Raw genomic sequence first — 16,881 nt, forward strand, 5'->3', positions numbered from 1 at the left:
ACGTATTTTATGAGAGGCAACCCATCGGTTTACCAGTCTCCTATGTGTGGAGTTTATATTAGCTCTTACATCTAATAGTTAAAAAATGGTAAAAAAACTTTCGGTATACTAAAATTAAAAATAAATGAAGTAGTGAAGGTCTAAGGAATCTTATATCACGTGGTAATATAATGATCAAAATAGATTCACGTTACTATTAAAAAAAACGCTTGAAATTGTTTCGTTTAAAATATTAGTTTCATTTTCGTTCGACATAACTCTGGCGTGTTATACTACTTAATGGTCAAATATTGCTAAATAAACATGCAGAATTCTTGTGTTTGCTCAAATTATGATATTGTTTGTAATAATTTTTAACTTCCCGTAGGGATAGTTATAGTAATCGCAAAAAAATCGAAAATGAAAATTTTTATATATCTTTGCGTTTCAGAGGTTTCTGAACATTTTGGCATACCTTAGAAAAAATGGATGTATGTGTGTGTGTGTGTGTGTGTGTGTGTGTGTATGTATGTATGTATGTGCGTGTGTGTATGTATGTGCGGATACAAATTTTCGTCGACGATTTTGGGAACACGGATCAACCGATTTGAATAATTCAAAAAACATTCGATTCGTATTGATAAGGAGACGTGCTGATTAGTTTTTGGCAAAGACAGGTCTAGCCGTTCCAAAGATACGGGGCAAAAAGTGCCGAAAACGGTAACTCAGTTTTTAAGAGAACGGAGTGTCCAATTTGAATAAGTCAAAAAACATTTTACTTGTATTGACAAGATGAAGAATTGACCAAATTTTCATAGAGGCAGGTCTAGCGGTTTCGGAGATCTAATGAAAAAAGTAAAAAAAAATGCCATTTGGCGGTCAAAAATGATCATTAGACATATGCACATCAAATTATCAGATATTTTATAGAGATTTTAACAATAAGTATGAATTTTGTTTACATTCCTATGGGTTCCGTACCAATGTTCAAGCGTTAGACGGCGACGCGGCGCTTACGCGCTTTGATATTTCGTCTTTATGCAGTTAAAGCAGTACGATTGCTTTGAAAAAAGGTCAGATCTTCCAAAATATGTCAAAATAAAGAAAACATTTTTTTTTTCAAAAAAAAAAGAAATTTAAATTTTTTTTTTTTTAAAAAAAATTTTTTTTCAAAAAAAAGTAATTTTTTGTCCAATTTATAGTTTCTCAAAAATCTTATTTTTTCGAAGTAAATTTTTTTTCAAAAATGTTAATCGTTTTTAAAAAAAAATAATTTTTGGTACGGGAAGTTTCAGCAATTTGCCTTAAGGCACGATGCCTTAATTGCCTTAAGACAGAATTCCACTTACAGCTAGTTCTTCAATTCATTTGGCTGGCGCCTTTGTACTGTATTTATATTAAAAAGATGGCACATTTTTTACCGTTTTGCTATATATTGCTGATATTATTAATATGCTAGTCTTTCATTTTGAAGATCAGTCACAAATATGTCACTGATCATTTTCTCACTGATACATTTATTTGATGTTGCTAAATATTGTTTTTATAGATTACTAGCTCGCCAAAGTTAAGCATGCTTATAAATATTTAGATTTAAATTCAAAGATTATTTGTTAAAAATATTTTGGCAAAAGTTTTTTACCTCTAAGCTAGGTAAAGAGTCTTGATCTACAGTAAATCCTGATGGCAAAGTAACTTCCATCACAGCCATGTTACTTTCTGCAGTTTGATTTTCCCTTGTTCCAGCGAAACTGAAACAAATCAATTACTATAAAGAAAGTGCTTACTAATAATATTTGATATCTCTTTTATAATTTTTAAAAATTAAACAAACTACTTGGATATATATTTGCACATTATTAGAACTAGTTACATATATAATATATTATCTGTATTAATAATTAATAATTTATATATTAATATATTATATATATATATATATATTAATATATATTATTATTATATAATTATTATATTATATATATTATGAGAACATTATAGAAAAATAGATGTTTTTCGATTAGTTTTCGAGTTTTTAGTATGGGCTAAGGATTATTAGCTAAAGCTGTCAAAATTTGGTACTTATGTATTAATTAAACAGAAATAGCTCTGGAAATTCAATCAAGAGCCCATTTTGCAAATGCAATCAAATTCTTATTTGGGAAAATTAATCAACATTAGCTCTTATCGATTTTCATCAAATAGCATTTAAATTTTTGAGAAATAGACAATGATGGCTTGAATGACACACATACTTTTTTCAATTTTGGTGTCAAATGATACAGAATGACTGAGTCGAGAAAACATAATGTTAACAAACATATATAATGATTAATAGGATATAATGATTTTGAAAATTATATCACGATCAAAACTTTTATTTTCTTTCTCAGGACAATGTGCTATAATGGGTTGTAAGGTTATTCAGACCTTAGATTACTCCATTTTTCAATATTATACTTTACATTTCTATACTATTATTAATATGTTAATATTATTAAAACAAATATGAATTTCTGAGTTTTGAATGAAAGTGCATATTCTCAACAAGAAACCTGAAGAGAAACTTCAACCGTCCAATTTTATGAAAAAAATAAACAGAAAGCTCTCATTTGAAAATTGTGATGCTAATGCATTTAATATTTATTTAATACCAACAAAAATTTCCGGTACGACCTTTGGATGCAGAAACAAACAAATTAAATTGTGCAGAAAATTAATGTGCATTTTTTTTGGACAGTGCCGGGAAAAATTATTTGGGACAACCATTTTTTCCTAAACACAAAATTTACTCAAATGCAAAGGAGTAAATGTATACATGTATGTATATATATTCATAACGTTTTTACAATATTTTTCTAGTAATTTTCTAGTGATCTCGCAACATGTTGCAAGGTTATATCCATATTCAATTGTATTCAACTTCGATATAATTACTATTGTTCGCATATTTGTTCCAATTACGTAAAATAATGCTACATATTTCCACTACGGTTTATGTTACTAAAGCAAATATTTGAGCTTGTTCTTTTCATTCTTAGGCAGTAACAAATTACTGAATAATTTACCGTCAATTATATCATTAATGAGAGAAATTTCAAAAGTGGTAATTGGTATTATCAAAATGACCTACTTTAATTACTGCTATATGGTATTTAGTTCAAAAATTGAAATATATAGTAATAAGACTTACTTAATATAAGAAGATGATATGTACGTGCAATTTTGCCTATATAAACAATTTTGTAATTACTTATATTACAAGCGTAATATAATTTGTACTGAAAAAATAAATAATTTGAACTAATTACGCTTATGAATTTCGTATATTGAACCAAATATTTAAAAAATGAATGACACGTATATATAATTTTTTAACCACATGAATAAAATTATGGATTTGGTTAATATATTGAATAGCATCAAATTTAAGACCCAAAGTTTGATATATAGAGCTCATTTTTCCATTATTACCTCCAAAAAGTGAATATATGTTCCAAAAATATTTACAAGATTCCTACAAGATATATAGAATACAACAAGATATTTTGGATTCATACAAGAAATAAAACGATAATGGCGAATAAATAAGTAAAGAAATAAGTAGTAGTGGAGTTTCGTTCGATTTTTGAAAATTAATAAATGAAATATAAGAGCATGAGATAAAATTGAAAGAATTAGCATATGTTTTAATCAAACTTTATATCAATAAAATCTAAATTTTCTGATCGCACAGTTAAATATTTTTATAAATCAGAAAACTCATTATGCGTAAATATTTAATAAGTTTAGAGGCAGACAATAATTTCAAATCAAAATAATTAAAAACATAAATCTATCTAGTCAATTGTGCACTGTGCGATAACAATTGCTATTTGTTCAAGAAAAACATAATAAAGATTTTACATTCAGTATAACAATAGATGTTTTTACAACATACGTTTTGAATTTCTCAATAGTGTGCCGTAAGTTTTCTTATTTTATTGATAACAAGTTCTTTATCGAAAATGTTACTGCAATTTTATAAAAACAGTATTGTATATTTCTCATTAAATTGATAAACTAACCTTGAGCAAATCGATAACTGCAAATGGTTTTGATTCGAATTTTTATCAACTTGTGGATCCAAATTGAACAATGGCCAGGCACCGGTCACATTCACGTTGTACCTGTATGATAATTGCACTATCGCAAAACCACGACCTGTAGCAGAAATATTCACTTGGCGAATGTTTGGAGGTAACTGGAAATAGAAGACAATATTATATTTGTTGGTCTAGTAGCTAATTAAAATATTTAGCTCAATCGTACTCAAAATTCTATAAATTGTCTTAACTCTAATTACCTCATATTTCTGCAAAATCATTGTATTGCCCCTATTTATATTAATACTCGTCTGAGCTCCTCTTCCATATTTGGCCACCACTCTGACATCGTTATCCCCTGAAGTGATTCTTTCAGCAAGCTTTGCCAATGCGTAAATTCCGACGACAGTATCCTGAGTTGATGCAAATCCTCCTTGTTCATTTCTTTGAGAAACTAACCAGTGCATTACTGGAATAGAATCAGAAACCAAGTCTCTGCGAAGAAGTGTCAATAAGGCGTATGATGTCATTTCTACATCTACAGAATTAGGAAGAGAATGCCAAGGATTGCGCTCTTCGCTCTTGGGAATTGGTTTGGACCACCATTTTGCATCATCTGGGAATAAAAGGATAAAAACAATATTTAAATCAAAATTCTGTAGATAGTAAAATAACATTGAAAGTCAGTCATACTACAAAACTGACTAGTGGTGGTAAATAGTTAGATATAATTTTTTTAATAAATAATTTTTTAAATTACCTTTTGTTTTTGCGAATCCATCCAGAATACTGAATGCACTATCTTTTTGTGCATGATTGGCCAAATGCAGGGCATAAGCACATAAAGCCAAAGCATATTGATCCTCCAATCCTTGCAAATTTCTTGCTACATAGTCCAAAGCTTTGTTGATAGTATTTTGGTATTGATCAAAGTTACGCTGGAAATAAATTAGGAATCGAATTTTATTTATTTGGAAAACTTTATTATCTACATATACATTTTGATGATTTAGGTAACATAGAACTTACTTTTCAATCCAAATCGAAAGAGTGCAAAAAGAAATATAATTTTAGTACTCAGTTTTAAAAGTACCTTTACCATAAAAATATCAGAGGCAAATACAAATAAAAAAAAGACTAGTAACTTTTTACCTGATTTTCCAGGAATGCAGTGAGGGTGTAAGCTGTAAGAGCGATGCCTTTTCCGGCTTGTCCTTGCATATCACTGTGAACAACTTTTCCGACTTCTGGAAAACTTCCATCTGAAGCTTGGTTGTCACTTAACCACCGCAAAGCATCACTGATAATACGCTCTTCAATCAAAATATGAGGAGCAGCTTGCCGGAAGGATTTTGCTACAAATGCTGTCAACCTGGTGGTAAAATCATATTGGGGTAAGTGGATTAATATTTCCATATTGATATCATTGTAGAAATAACTGTATAAGATCGTTCTGATAGAAAAGTATTAGGTCGTATTAGTAAGCAATTTTCTTCATTTTCTATAGAATATTAGAGTTTTTTTCTCGGTTTCAAACTTTATTACTTAATAAGGTCCATAGTGGATATGATCGATGAAATTATTATATTCTCATACCATGTACTTCCACTGGCATCAGATTTTCCAAAAGCACTGAAGGAACCATCATCTCTCTTGTAAGTCAATTCCTGTTGGTATCCAATTTCCAAGAATTTAATTGCTTTTGTCTGAACTGCTGGTGTCAGTTGATTTGTATTCTGAAGAAATTAACATTTTTACATTAGGTCGTATAAGCACATCGTATTAATGGTTACTTCAATCTGATTTTTTTAATTTATTTGTAGAATCGGTGCCAATAATTAATTATTTATTGTCAATCTTTTACCTTTAAATATTCAATGACTACGATATTTGGCACGAAGTTCAACATATTCTGCTCGCCACAGCCGGAAGGCATTTTGATCAAATTTTGCAAATTTGGAATGCTGGGTCCCAAAATGTCACCAACTGCTGCCAATTCTAGTTGTACAGAATCAGGAACTACATTCCTGGGTATTTCAACAGTGAAATTGGCCATGTAATCAGATTTTTGTCGCAGATCTACGAATAAAGCTTTGTTTTTGTATTGCGTTTCTCCTTCTGGTTTGACAAGAAGTTGACGTTCTACGGTGTCTCCAGCATTTGATGATCTTGCAGTAACCTAAGATAATATTTTTGACATAAATTATTGGTTTTGAAGAATTTTCAAAAATGATTAAATTGAACTTATTAATTGGTTTGAAACCTATTCTTAATATTTATATTTTTACCTTTATGGTACAGTATCCAACCTTCTTCGGTGTAACCATGAATGAAATGCTTGCTCCATTATTTGCGGGAACCATCAGACGTTTCTTGCGGTATAATTCGATCTCTATAATTATTTATAAATATGCTATTTTACAATTGTTTAATTAAAATAAGTAAATAAAACATGTTTCTGAATATCACTTACTTGGCGTATCATTAACGTCATTTGAGATCTCAGCGAATTCAAATTCTTGAGCAGTATTTTCCAAAGTAACTTCGGCTGTGACATCTTTGTCCATGTAATTAAATACCACAATTGGTATAGCAACGATTTCTCCTCTTCTGATAGAGTATGGCAGATCTAAAGATACAAAGAATGGCTGGAAAACTTTAAGTTTTCGTGGTTCCTCAATTAAACCAAGGCCATATATGGAGTCAATTGAAAATCCAGTGATGACCCAAGATGTTATTGTGTCTGGAACCTCTTTGCGTAAAGACGTTTGTCCTTCGAAACTGTAATGGGAAAAAATCAATTATTTTATAATTAAATTTGAGTATTCAAATCATTTATAATCAAATTTTATGAAAAGTTTTTTAAATTTTTTTTGGAAATTTTAATATTATGGCATCCTAAGACAGTACAATCTATGGAATTCGATAACTGTGATATACTAAACGATCATTTATGATAACTGAAGTGTCGCCTATATTTTAGGCACATTCTTTTGTGAAAATATCAACTGTAACATTCAGATTTCTCGGATAATTTTTTGACATGAAACATAAGAACTTTAAATAGCTTTACAGTATATTGTCTTAGGATACCATAAGTTAAAATAATAATTGCATAAGTTAAAATTCACTAGCATTTAAATATATATTCAAATGATTCCAAATAATATTAATATTCTTGCATGAATTTAAGATCATATAATATAGTTTTTTTATTCGTCAATGTATCAATAATCATCTTTTTTGTTTTCTGAAGAAAATATTGAGAAAATAAGTATTGTTTGTAAATAATGAGCAGTATGATATGAAACATGCAAGACCATTAATACAAATATATCTGAAAATTATTCAACCAATTTCGTATAAAATATTGCATTAAACAAAACATCAAAGCAAACACTTAAATATAGTAATGAACATCACAATGTAAAACATCATTCCACAAACAATATTTCACCAAGTGCAAAAATAAAATTTTGGAAAAATTGTAACATACAAATTGAAATTGATAGCTAATTATCCTACACCTTTGATATTTAAAAGAATATTATAGAATATGATAGAAAACAGTAAAAGAATATACCTGTGCAAAAATACTTATTCACTCATATCAAACATTCATAAAAAATTGCGAGTGGTGATATTTTGTGCTACCTCTTGTTGTTTAAGAACAGTGTTTTGATACTTGAGTGTAACAAAATTGGAACTAATACAGATTTACATAAATTAATAAGACTGATATAAAGAGTGCCTAAAATTGTGTAATATACACCAATGAACACACAATCCATCAGTACAATAAAAAAATCTTGTGTGCACATATCTTCTGAACACAAATAGTTGTATCCAGTAGCCTTCACATTACAAGTTTTGTATTAAATTATTCTAATTTCATACCCCGATGATAGATTACTAAACAACCAAGTCTGAGCCAAATCGTGTACTAGATGAACACGTGGTTTGTTCCAGACCGGTTTTGGTATCCGACTGAAGCCATAAGGGCCGGCTAAGGGCGGCCTGGTGGCCGGCTTATATATCAGAGCCGGACCCAAGTCAGGTTTAAGTGTTGTCACACCAGGCTGGGGTGCTAGGCGATAGATTCCGTCATTTGCAACTAAAAGAGAAGGGGCCGAGATCCGGCACTGATTTGAAGAAGTATTCAGATTGTTAGAGAAAACTAACATAGGTCGACATAAATATTGCTACACTGCTTTTTATTTCTTCATTTCTTCGATTTTTGTCACATATTTATATTTATTATACTAACTTGAAATACTACCAATAGGTAGTATTTTAAAAACTTATTTAATAACTAATCACAACAATTACTGGATGCCTTTTCAGGCAGTTGTAGTTTAGATGAAAAAAAAAATCTTAATTTCTTTCATTTTAGAAGCTGAGTGTCGTTTTCAACATAAAGGTGAAAAACTGAAAAATCTGCCTGAATGGATGACAAAATAAACAGTTTATGTTTAATATTTCAGTTTAAAATTTTATTTTATTTATAAAAGATGTGCCAATATATTCAAACCATATATTTTCAGAAACGATTATGACAAATTTGAAACCAAAAATAACCCGAGCATATTTTATATCAAAATGGTACAAGAAATTAATTATGTGAAATTTTGTAGAAATACCACATTCTTTGAAGAAATGACAATTATGTCGACCAATGTTAAATTAGTCCTTTTTCGTATTAAACTGGGATTTATTCTGGAAAGGTTCAGGACAAGAAAATGTTATTACCAAATAGATGAGCATACATAAAATTTGAAATACCACGAACCCAATTCTAGTTTAGTTCCATAAAGCGAATAAGTTAGTACCATCACACTCACATAAACCAAAACCATTATTTGCTCCTGCAATATAATCGTTTACCTCGAACCACTTCAGTGGGATTTATAATTATTAGACTTTGCATGGAATATTTCTGGATATTAAAGTAGAGCTTAGTTGTCAAGTGAGGTTTTAAATTAAGAAGATATTTCGATTGTGGAATATGAAAAATAATCTTGGTGGATATGCGAATTTATGTTGAAAGTTTATGACTCATGTAACCCACAGCTTCTGACCAAATTGTTAGGTGCATATTTTTAGTCAGCAATTATTTGCGTTAAAAATGGTCCCGATGAAATCAATTCATTTGCGTCATATATCATGAATTCCATATATCGATTGTAAATTTTTTAGGCAGACGAAGCGGACACACCATGATCAGGAGAAGTATTTTCATGAACGATTTTTACCCATCTACATCAACATTATCCCAAATCCAAGTTTCCGGAAATTTGGATCGAACTTTTGGTGTTTCTATTTCAGGGGCGCCGCCGCTGCCAAATTTAGCTACTGCGCCTTCGGGGACAGCAGCGAAGGCATTCATAGGAATTGCACCTCCAAAATTGGCTCCAAATCCGGCACGCATCATATAAAAACCTTAAAACCACACACAAACAATGATTATTTACAAGGAAAGGGTTTCGGTTTTTACCCTGCATCTACGCTGTCCCATATCCAGGTTTCAGGAAATTTGGAACGGACTCTCGGAGCGCCGGGGTTCGAACCTGCTGAACCGACATCGGCACTGAATTCTTCGTTCTCCAAGACGTCATTGAGAACATCACCACCGAATCGATAATATACTATAAGCAGATAATGTTATGATAAAGCAAGCATTTACTTTTGTCTGAAAAAATAATAAGTTTCATAACGAAGTATTCTGTTTTCTTCTTCGAGCTTGGCTAGTAGATCATAAATAGTTGAAAAATTATACATTAGTTGTGCTTCGACGCAAAAGTTGTGAATATATATATATAATAATAAGAATACCTGCTCAGAATATAAACTGCTATTTTTTCAATAAATGGAAGAACGGAAGAGCTGATCTCGACAGTAAAATAATACGAAGAAAAGTAGCCATCCATAAAATGGAAATCTACAGTAATCGACCTTCTTAAATTATTATAAATGCGCCATTAGGTAAAATTAGAAAGCTTTCACTTGCTCTTCAAAATTAAGTATTTTCCATAATAGAATATTTACTTATGTGTTGTTCTAATTGTAAGTATGCATTACGAACGTGCTATGAATGGTATTATTCCACTCTCCAATTATCTGAGCTTTTAGTTTCTCTTAAAGTCAGTCTGTGTTGATCGAATTTATTCTTGGTTTTTGCTAAATTCCACCACCAACAGTGGTGATGTCGGGCCGGAACGCGTTCCGGCAATTTTTTTTTTTTTTAAAATCGCTACATACAAAAATGATTTGATAAGTGAGTGTTATAATTTATAATCTAACTAATTCTTATTAAACGATTCTGTTATTATAATAAACATACATATATATAAGCACATAAATGGTTTTGTAATGATTTTTGTTTCTTTCCTTTTCGAACGGAACCAGAACAAACATGAGAACCGATTTTTGATCCGATTTTTTAATTTTAACGTTCTGGTAAAAAAATATTAGCACAACACCACTGATCACCAAGACCTGGTTTACTAGGTGCCCTAACTCTGGTGCCTTTGTTTCATACTTCTATGAGTTTTCTATTTCAAAAATATAAAACTAAATATATGTAAAATGATTAATTTTGATTACTTTGTAATTATAATTAGCTATTCGAATGAAATGCAATGATTGAAACACAGAAAAGTTTTAATAACGGAAATTTGAAATGGTATTTATAGTTGGCTACTTTTCTATTTGTGTAAAAAATAGCAAGGAAAAATTTGTTATAAAGTACGCAGCTAAATATCATTCTAGTTTATAATTGATAATTATTAATTCGTAAGTCAATATATGTGATTATTGCAGATAAAATTACGGATTTTAATGTCGGATATTTTATTTTTGAGTTGGTCTTTAGCTCGGACAGGAACATTTCTCGGTGTAGGATTTTGGCACATAAAACAAATATAAGTACAAGATGATACACATAACAAATAACATCAACAAATCTTAAGTTAAATTTATATGTGCAACATACTAACATGTACAAGTATATTTATTTTTAAATAATGGTGGCTGATCAGTACAAAATAAATAAATAATTAAAATTTTAAAGTTTACAATTGTTGTATACACTTATGTGATTGAAACGTTTATATTCTAAAATTTATAAGTTAATATGATAACTTTCGTATGAAATTTTTGAAGAACGCACGTAACGCTTCTATTTGAAAATTTGTGCGCATATATATTGGGAAAACTATGAGTAATAAATAATCTAAAATTTTATACATATCGAAACAAAATTGTATTTTTAAATATTCCATATAATATGTATTATTATATTTATCTGTATCCTGTAAATCTATATTTAAAAAAATATATTATATATTTCGGCAATGTACTTAAGTCATTATAATTTGCGGCAATTTCAAAAAGCTGATTAACTACTCGTTATAAACGATTTATTTTAATACAGTAAGCTCGTTAAGCAAATATTACTGATTTCAAATAAATTGATTAGTATTTACAGCAAAAGCAATATGTACAAGTTAGAATATAAATAAATTTTAAATACGAAGCGTGTTTTAGCGTGCGATCATTTTGTTAGCATTTACTATTCGATTTAAGAATTATTAACCGTTGATTTCCGCGTGCGAATTAAAACCGAACACCTTGTACCTTTTGTTTTAAATACGAAAATATTTTGTGAGATTAGAAGGATTTGGAATCTGAGGATTTTTCGGGATGTTTTAGGACATATTTCAATATGTTTGATGATTAAATTCAATATTGTTATTTATATATTTAAGAATAATGAGCAACTAGTGCGAAGAGTATTTTTGGCTCCAACTTAACTTTTTCATAGAAATAATTAATTCATAGAATATCTTATATTGAAAGTGATGAATAATTTTAATATATTTAATTTTAGTATATTTTCTATAATACAAAGTGATGCTATAAAATAGTTTATTTACGAATGTATCATAATTTGAATTTTTTAATAATGTAATGTATTAAAAATTAACAAAAAATCAGCTTAATATAACCTAATGTTTTGGCTGCCATGTTACTAATATGAACAAAATATTATCAAATTATATAATTGACTGTAATTCAATGTATCAAAAACTTCGCAACAGTTGCCCATTAACTATAACTATTTTAACTACTCATTATTAACAATAAATTTATAAATAGTAAATTTTTAATTTTTAAATAATATAAAGATACTTACGCATTGGATAGCTTTCGTAGACATAACTGTTAGTGAGTATTACTGCACCAGATTTCTATATTGAATTTAAAAATTTTAATAATATTAAGACTTTATCTGAATTTTAATAATTCGGTATTGTATGGTTTGATATTGTATTGTTACTTACTTCAAATACGTCATTTGCTGTACCCGATCCAGGGCTCCAGAACGATCTCTTAAATCTTCTAAGACCAAAGGGTCCTCCGGGCCCATGGTAAATAGGGATTTCTTTCTGCTTGATCATACTCTCTCAGTTCATCTAAAACTGCTTGTCTAGAGAGATCATTACCAGATTTTAAAAGTAAAACACTCTGATCAATTCCGAGAAGGCCAACGTAAGAATTGGGCTTAGCCTTGATGGAAATGTCAAGTTTGGAACCTGGTTCTGCCTCTTGAGTACTTAATTTGATATCGACCTGATACAGAAAATAAAAAATAATTGTTTGAGCATTTTTGTTACTCACTTCAAGTATTTCCTGACCAAAAATGGTGTGGTATTAATTTTAAATTATAATATTTACTCACAAAGTTTCTTAGTTCACCGTTGAGATCGATGTCCAAGGAATCTGCCACAAGTTCACCATCGTCTTTAACATAGTAGACTATTAAATGGGCAGTTGGTGCCATTGCATAACTTGCCAAAAATTTGAAAGTGTGTTCCTTAGCTCCATTAGGCACAGCCACAGTTCCTAAAAAATGGAGAATCAGAAATTATAGTATTGAGTCCATGCTGCAAATGAAGAAATTATATAGAAATAGAAGAATGGTATATAATTGAATACTATTATGTAGAAACTGAAGTACAGTTCCAAATCAGTGGAAGAATGGTCCAAGACATGTAAAATTATTATCTAATAAAGTGGATCAAATATTAAAATATATTATGTGAAGATTTACCAGCAACAATGATATCTCCTCTTCCAAGAACTTCGTAGCTGAAATACTTCATTGGTTCGGTAGAATTGATTCTGATAGCAACATCTTCATTGACAGTTGGCGTTGGTGTTACTACAACTGCTTGGATGAAAGTGTCACTTGGTGAAGTAGCACTGGATACACTTGAAAACCATTCTTTAAGATCTAAGTATTGAGCCTAAAAAATCACCATAAGAATAAATCATTTGTCCAAAAGGTTCATGCCAAATTGAAGATTTGGTTTGTGATAAGTTTACCTCAATTCCCAATGTGGATATGGTCATGTTCTCGTCTTTTGGTGGATAGAAGTTCAACTCGATCATTCCGTTTTGGTCCAACATGTAGCTACTTTCATTGTATTTTTCGCTATCGTAGGTATATCCATGTCGAATGATTACTTTGTTAGTGTTGTCTTGGACTGGAGAACCATCATGATGTGAAATTTTGATCTAAAATAACAACCCGAATTGAGGAATATAAAAAAAATAATAAATATCCTTATGTACCAGATACTATTAGATGAATAGGTTGTAAATAATTTATTTCTACTCACGAATGCTGTATATTTCAATTGCGGTTTGAAATACTCCGAAGTCTTGATCAGCTCCATTTTATATTTGTATTTATGAATCTGTACTTGGGTTGAACTGTTTTGTCTTCTTCCTGTCAAAGATTCTTCCACAGTGGCATCTATTACCACTGTTCTTTCGTATTCGTCAGTTAATTGTAGTTCACCGACCAAATCAAATTCGGCAGTAGCTTTTCCATCTAATTGGATAACTTTTCGAATTGGATTCTGATATAAAGGCTGAATTACTCCTGAGTAAATGGTGGGGTAGCATGTTATGGTGGCTTCGCCTTTTACTGGCTTTCCATAGGTATATCTAGAAGATTGATATCCAGTTAAAATATATATAAAAATTAATAAAAAATACACTAAAACACACAAAGCCAAGTAAAATAGGTAATTTTACTGCCAATTGTTTGAATACTCACTTAGCTCTAATGGTGGCAGTAACTTTTCCCTGTTTGAAGGTAGTATGTTGTGGGGCATCCACAGTTACCTCGAATTTGGGTAAAACATATTCTGCTACTAAAACACTTTTGCTGAAAGTTTGGTCCATGACAGTGGCTACAATTGTCCAATCTCCCAAAACTGGATTTTGAGATAATTGAAGTTCACCGCTGAAGACTCCTTTTGATGTTAAAGCACGATTCCATTGTTTGACTCTGTTGCCTTTGCCATCCTAGTGAAGAAATTGTCATTAAAATAGATAAATATCTGGAATTCTTAGTTTTACTTTTAAAATTTAACAGAACTCTTCATTCAAAGATTTTGGATGTTTTTCGTGATCTTTAAAAATTGTCATCACAAATAGAATACTTATGAAATATTATTATTATAACATATTATTATATAGTATTAAGTTTTATAATTATTCTTTTGAGTAATTTGGTTATCAGTTGTTTACCAAAGAATTTGTATAGGGCAAATTATTATAAGTACAGTTATGTAATAATGTATAAATTTATTCTATCACACTGTGCATATCACGAAAGAGTAATTACTTTTGCAAGCATATAAAGTTAAAATATATAATTAAATAATTAAAAATCGTATTGTGGAAATTTAATACGGTAATTCATATGATATTAACAATTATATTATATGGAGAACTAAATTCACGAAAACATAAATTAACTAGTTACGTGATTTAAATTTAATAAATTGCTGTTATTAATTATAGTAATAATTATATTTATGCATTTTGCTGAATATTCAGTAGTAATACATTCCCGTTTTAGAAAAAAATAAAATGTTTAATAATTTTCTGTAAAATGGCCAGAAATCAATAACAATGAATTTGGACTTCACAGGGGATATACTTCTCGTATAATTATGTACAAATTATTTTTAAATTAATATTTTAAAGTTACTTAATCAATTATTGATTATTTATCCGATATTTATAATATTTCCAGAAAAATTGGTAATTGTTTAAGTAGTTTTTTCCCTGTTTGTCCCTTTGTTATTTGTTAATTTAAGTATTTGAGAAATTAACAATTATATTAATAAATATAGATACGTTTAATTAAATTAGAAATTTCTATTAATTAACTTAAGTAATAGTAATGGGCTGAAAATCTAAAATGAAAATTTTTGTATATCTTCACGTTTCAGCGGTTTCTGAACATTTTGTCATACCTCAGGAAAAATGAATGTGTGTGTGTATTCGCATTTTTTCGTTCAAGTTTTCGGGCGCGCGGATCAACCGATTTGAATGGTTCAAAAAACATTCGATTCCTATTGATAGGGAGATGTGCTGATTAGTTTTTGGCAGAGGCAGGTCTAGCCGTTACGGAGATACGGAGCAGAGTACAGAAAATAGAAATCGAGTTTTTGAGAGAACGAAGTATCCCATTTGAATTATCTAAACAACATTCAGTTTGTAATGATTGGGAGAATAATGATTAGTTTTTGGCAAAGGCAGGTCCAACTATTTCGAAGATACAGAGCTAAATGTACAAAAAACTGCAGTTTTTGAGAGAACTAAACATCCTATTTGAATGATTCAAAAAACTTTTTGCTTGTGTTGACAAAACAATTGCTTTTGGAAAAAAAACTCAATTTTTTTTAAATTTTTTTTTTTGCATATCGAAGATAATTTAGATTTTATTTTAATTCTGGCTAAAGTTTCAAAGCTCACTTATTTACTTTGAATAAATAATTTCCACTGTGCGATTAAGTTTTAACAATTCTTATAAATATTAGACCATGTTACAATATTTATAATAATCTATTTGAAAACATTTAATATTCCTCGAACATTTCGTAACGGTACGGGTAGTTCCAGTTGCCTTAAGGCACGATGCCATATTCTACTAGTTTTATTTTATAGTTCAAATGGGAGTTTTATACAACTCTCAATGAATGTGTTTATAATACTTTTTCTATTTTTTAAGTATCCATGTATGCAAAGATCGTATTAAGCAATCTTTTAACAAAATCACGTCTCGCATGAAAGAATTTAGTACAATCGTTGAAGATGCAGGTGACTGCCATACTATTTAAATGAAAGTGAAATCGCGAAAAAATAGTAAACTTTCTTTAAGGTTTTTACAGCTGCAAAATTAAATGAATTGAAATCTATCCTATTACATTATAACGTGTTTCTTTCTTTTTTTGATTCTCCATCTAACTGAAAAAGAGTTTATTGTTCTTTTATGAGTAAATTGAATATTTATATCATTTTATCTACCAATATTTTTTTATTGTAAATGTTTTTCTATTGTGGTTCATAAAAACAAGCCTTTAGTGAATACATAACTCATTGTAAATTGCGTGAGTTTATTTACATCCATATGCCATAAAATTATTCTAAGTCGGCATTGGTTATGAGAAACCTGGTTTCGGCACCTTGACCTGATCGTAATAGAACGATGCACATCTGTTTATTATATCAGATATTATCGGATAAGTAATTGAGTGTGAATTATATATTTATTACACTTTTGTTTGAATACATTGAAATTACATAAATCATTCCTAAAATTATTTATGAGGTAAGCGTATAAGTATATTAATCCGCCTACGTATTAGCTAGAAATATGTTTTATGATCTTCGTATTTGTACAACATGATTTGGCATGCATAGAGTTGCTAAAATTTATGCTGAACTTTCTGTT

At 29.7% G+C, this 16,881-nt stretch overlaps 1 protein-coding gene across 1 annotated transcript in view; it reads right to left on the bottom strand.

Annotated features, from left to right (window-relative positions):
* Positions 1-16,881, bottom strand: part of LOC113373788 (CD109 antigen-like) — a 43,382-nt gene that overhangs the window by 3,488 nt on the left and 23,013 nt on the right. The window contains 18 exon segments of the mRNA XM_026614062.1: positions 1,622-1,730; positions 4,047-4,222; positions 4,325-4,680; positions 4,825-5,002; positions 5,217-5,436; positions 5,661-5,800; positions 5,929-6,243; positions 6,353-6,456; positions 6,538-6,845; positions 9,317-9,503; positions 12,259-12,313; positions 12,407-12,493; positions 12,495-12,695; positions 12,805-12,968; positions 13,177-13,372; positions 13,452-13,643; positions 13,748-14,078; positions 14,191-14,441. Coding sequence (XP_026469847.1) covers positions 1,622-1,730; positions 4,047-4,222; positions 4,325-4,680; positions 4,825-5,002; positions 5,217-5,436; positions 5,661-5,800; positions 5,929-6,243; positions 6,353-6,456; positions 6,538-6,845; positions 9,317-9,503; positions 12,259-12,313; positions 12,407-12,493; positions 12,495-12,695; positions 12,805-12,968; positions 13,177-13,372; positions 13,452-13,643; positions 13,748-14,078; positions 14,191-14,441 — 3,570 coding nt within the window.

The sequence above is a fragment of the Ctenocephalides felis genome, unplaced genomic scaffold (genome assembly GCF_003426905.1).
Source record: "Ctenocephalides felis isolate EL2017-DRISC unplaced genomic scaffold, ASM342690v1 CF-g0.4_SCAFFOLD_01604, whole genome shotgun sequence".
In the NCBI taxonomy this organism is placed as follows: domain Eukaryota; kingdom Metazoa; phylum Arthropoda; class Insecta; order Siphonaptera; family Pulicidae; genus Ctenocephalides; species Ctenocephalides felis.